General features: G+C 49.9%; 1 protein-coding gene across 1 annotated transcript; it reads left to right on the forward strand.

The window, feature by feature from the left end:
- The first annotated feature begins 715 nt into the window (after positions 1–715).
- On the forward strand, positions 716–1651 carry LOC112975932 (olfactory receptor 14C36-like). Its single transcript, XM_026086623.1, has one exon. The coding sequence runs from the start codon at positions 716–718 to the stop codon at positions 1649–1651; it is 936 nt and encodes a 311-aa protein (XP_025942408.1).
- The last annotated feature ends 1401 nt before the right edge of the window (positions 1652–3052 follow it).

Raw genomic sequence — 3052 nt, forward strand, 5'->3', positions numbered from 1 at the left:
CAGAACCAGCATCACCTTTCCAGCCTCAGCAAGGTTTGTCTCCCCTGCTCCATAGCACCTGCAGACATGGAGGTGCCCTGGGCAGTGTCCTGCCCCCGGGAGGTTTCTGCAGGGCAGAGCTGAGCTCACAGCAGGTGCGATGGGGTGTGTGAGCACTGAGAGGGGAGAGACGTGGGGACAGAGAAACAGGTCCCTGCAGGGGCAGGCTCCAGGCAGCAGAGTCATGGTCAGAGTGTGAGAGGAAACTGCCAACTCTATCACCTCCTCTCCTCTCCCAGCCAGCACAGCCCTCTGCTCTCAAGGTTGTGGGGTTCAGCTAAAGGAAACAAAAGAAGCCTTAAAACTATTAATGAACCCACATTATTTAGAAGTGGGAGTGAAGATGCTGAAAATCCATTCAACAGTATGTGTGGATGAAATCTGACTCGAACTGGAAATATAAATTTTAGTCACCCCTCTTCGCATTTACACAGTGCTCTAGGTCAGGGCTGACTCCTCTGGAGCCCATGGGCAGAGGTCCCTACTCCTTGTGTCAAACTCGGCCAGCACAAACCAGAGCTCAAGCCATGGAGCTCAGTGACACTGCTGCTGAGATGGGGAGAAGTAATGTTTGTGTGTTTGGGGGAAGTTATGAGAAAGTTGCTCAGCGAAGTCTGTCCTAACTTGTCAATGTGTCTCCTTACTCAGGCAGTCCCCCTGTGCCCCAAAGGAGCAAATGTCCAACAGCAGCTCCTTCAATGAGTTCCTCTTCCTGGCATTTGCAGACACATGGGAGCTGCAGCTCTTGCACTTCGCGCTCTTCCTGGATATCTACCTGGCTGCCCTCCTGGGCAATGGCCTCATCATCACAGCTGTAGCCTGCGACCACCACCTCCATACCCCCATGTACGTCCTTCTCCTCAACCCCTCTGTTCTGGACCTTGGCTTCATCTCCACCACTGTCCCCAAATCCATGGCCAATTCCCTGTGGGACACCAGGGCCATTTCCTACTCAGGATGTGCTGCCCAGTTATTTTTCTTCTTTTTCTTATGTTCAGCAGAGTATTATCTCCTCACAGTAATGGCCTATGATCACTTTGTTGCCATTTGCAAACCCTTGCACTACGGGACCATCATGGGCAGCAGAGTTTGTGTCAAAATGGTAGCAGCTGCCTGGGCCAGTGGTTTTCTCCATGCTCTCCTGCACACTGGGAACACATTTTCGATACCGTTCTGCCAAAGCAATGTCATGGACCAGTTCTTCTGTGAGATTCCCCAGATTCTCAAGCTCTTCTGCTCAGACTCCTACCTCAGAGAAGTTGGGCTTAGTGTGATTAGTCTTTTTTTAGGCTTTGTGTGTTTCATTTTCATTGTGCTGTCCTATGTGCAGATCTTCACAGTTATGCTGAGGATGCCCTCTGAGCAGGGCCAGCACAAAGCGTTTTCCATGTGCCTCCCTCACCTGGCCGTGGTCTTCCTCTTTGTGGCCACTGGCCTGTTTGCCTACCTGAAGCCCCCCTCCCTCTCCTCCCCATCTCTGAATCTGGTGGTGGCTGTTCTGTACTCGGTGGTGCCTCCAGCAATGAATCCTCTCATCTACAGCACGAGGAACAAGGAGCTGAAGGAGGCACTGAAGAAACTGATTCAACTTCTTCTAGTTCAGCAGCAATAAGCTGCCCATCTCTCCTCAAAACCAACTCCTAGTTTATCTCAGGCAACTCTTGTGCTTTGGGAGTTCTGTCTGCGATAGTCATGTTTGTGAACAAATGTTTGAATTCATCCCACCTCTCCAGAGGCGCAAACCCCATCCGTCTGACTCAGAGGCTTTCTGTAAATCTGCTGCTCACTGTGCCAGAGCTGGCCTCCCTTGCAGCATCTCTGTAATAAAAGGGCATTTCATCAGTACACTGCCTGAAGACTGGGCTCTTCTTCCAAAGCAGGAGCCAAGAATGCGCTCTGAGAATTGCCCCCGAAAAGCCCCTTTTGCTTTGCCTGAGTTTTCCATGAGCTCAGGAGGATGTATTGATAGGGTGATGTGTGAGAGAATGAGGGCTGGATTCAAACCTTACTTGGGGGTTCCCCCTGGTCCTGGAGAGGGTGAGTGCTCAAGCGGTGTCTGCTGGGGCTGTCTCACATATTAGAGGGCTGGTGACAGATGCTCAGCCTTCTGGAAGGGAATATGGAGCCACCAGTAGAGCACAGCAGATCTCCAGGGACAGCATGTGCCTGGGATGGGCAATGAGTGGAGACTCCCAAAACCAGGTGGAGTCACCCAAAGTCAAGGGCGAAACCAAGGAATGCGCAGTGGAGGGGTGCAGGAGTGGTGGGCAGGCCAGCATAGACACGCTGACCTGGGGAAAGGCTCTTTGGAGAACAGGGATGTCTCTTGAGAAGAGCAAAGGAACAATTGGGTGCTTGCAGAGAGGAAGAAATGAAAACCTGTTTCGGTGTGTGTCAGCTCAGGGCAGACTGCTCTGTCACTGGACACTTTCACTCACTGAGTACGTTCATTGTATCATATCATTGTTCCTTCCCTTTCCACTGTTTTCCAGTTTCCAACCGATGCTGAGGAACCTTGGTGTTCTGTCTGAGAAAGCTGTCGAGTTGATGCAAGGTTACTCCAAGTGATACTGATGTATTAAATGGTGAAAAAAAAAAAAGGCATTGTTTGTTCAGCCGTATGAGAAGTTAACCAGTAAGTCTGCGTGGTGATTTGGTCAAAAGCATAGGTCACATTACAACAGCTTTTGTTGCCTTCCATGTCTGGAGTACCCATCTCACTCTATTGTCAAAACCATGTGCAGCTTCCCGTCCAGTGTGTCATTACATAGAGCGACACTGAGACTAACTTTAGATCTTAGGGTTAGTGTAACATGTTTGCCTACTATCAGTCCTTGACCTCGTGCTATTACAGATGGTGTTTCTCTTGTAACTATAGTGTTTAAAAATGGCTTGTGACTGATCTTCAATACCCGAGTTGTCCCATGGGCAACATAAAAAGGCAGAACCTGTTAGAGACACATTTCAGGTGTTTTTTTCCAGTTATCAGTGTTCCCACGGTTAGCAGGTAACA

The sequence above is a fragment of the Apteryx rowi genome, unplaced genomic scaffold (genome assembly GCF_003343035.1).
Source record: "Apteryx rowi isolate R43461 unplaced genomic scaffold, aptRow1 scaffold_1195, whole genome shotgun sequence".
NCBI classification, from domain to species: domain Eukaryota; kingdom Metazoa; phylum Chordata; class Aves; order Apterygiformes; family Apterygidae; genus Apteryx; species Apteryx rowi.

Coding starts and splice junctions, on each gene's coding strand:
- LOC112975932 (XM_026086623.1), top strand. CDS start 716: ATGTCCAACAGCAGCTCCTTCAATGAGTTCCTCTTCCTGGCATTTGCA.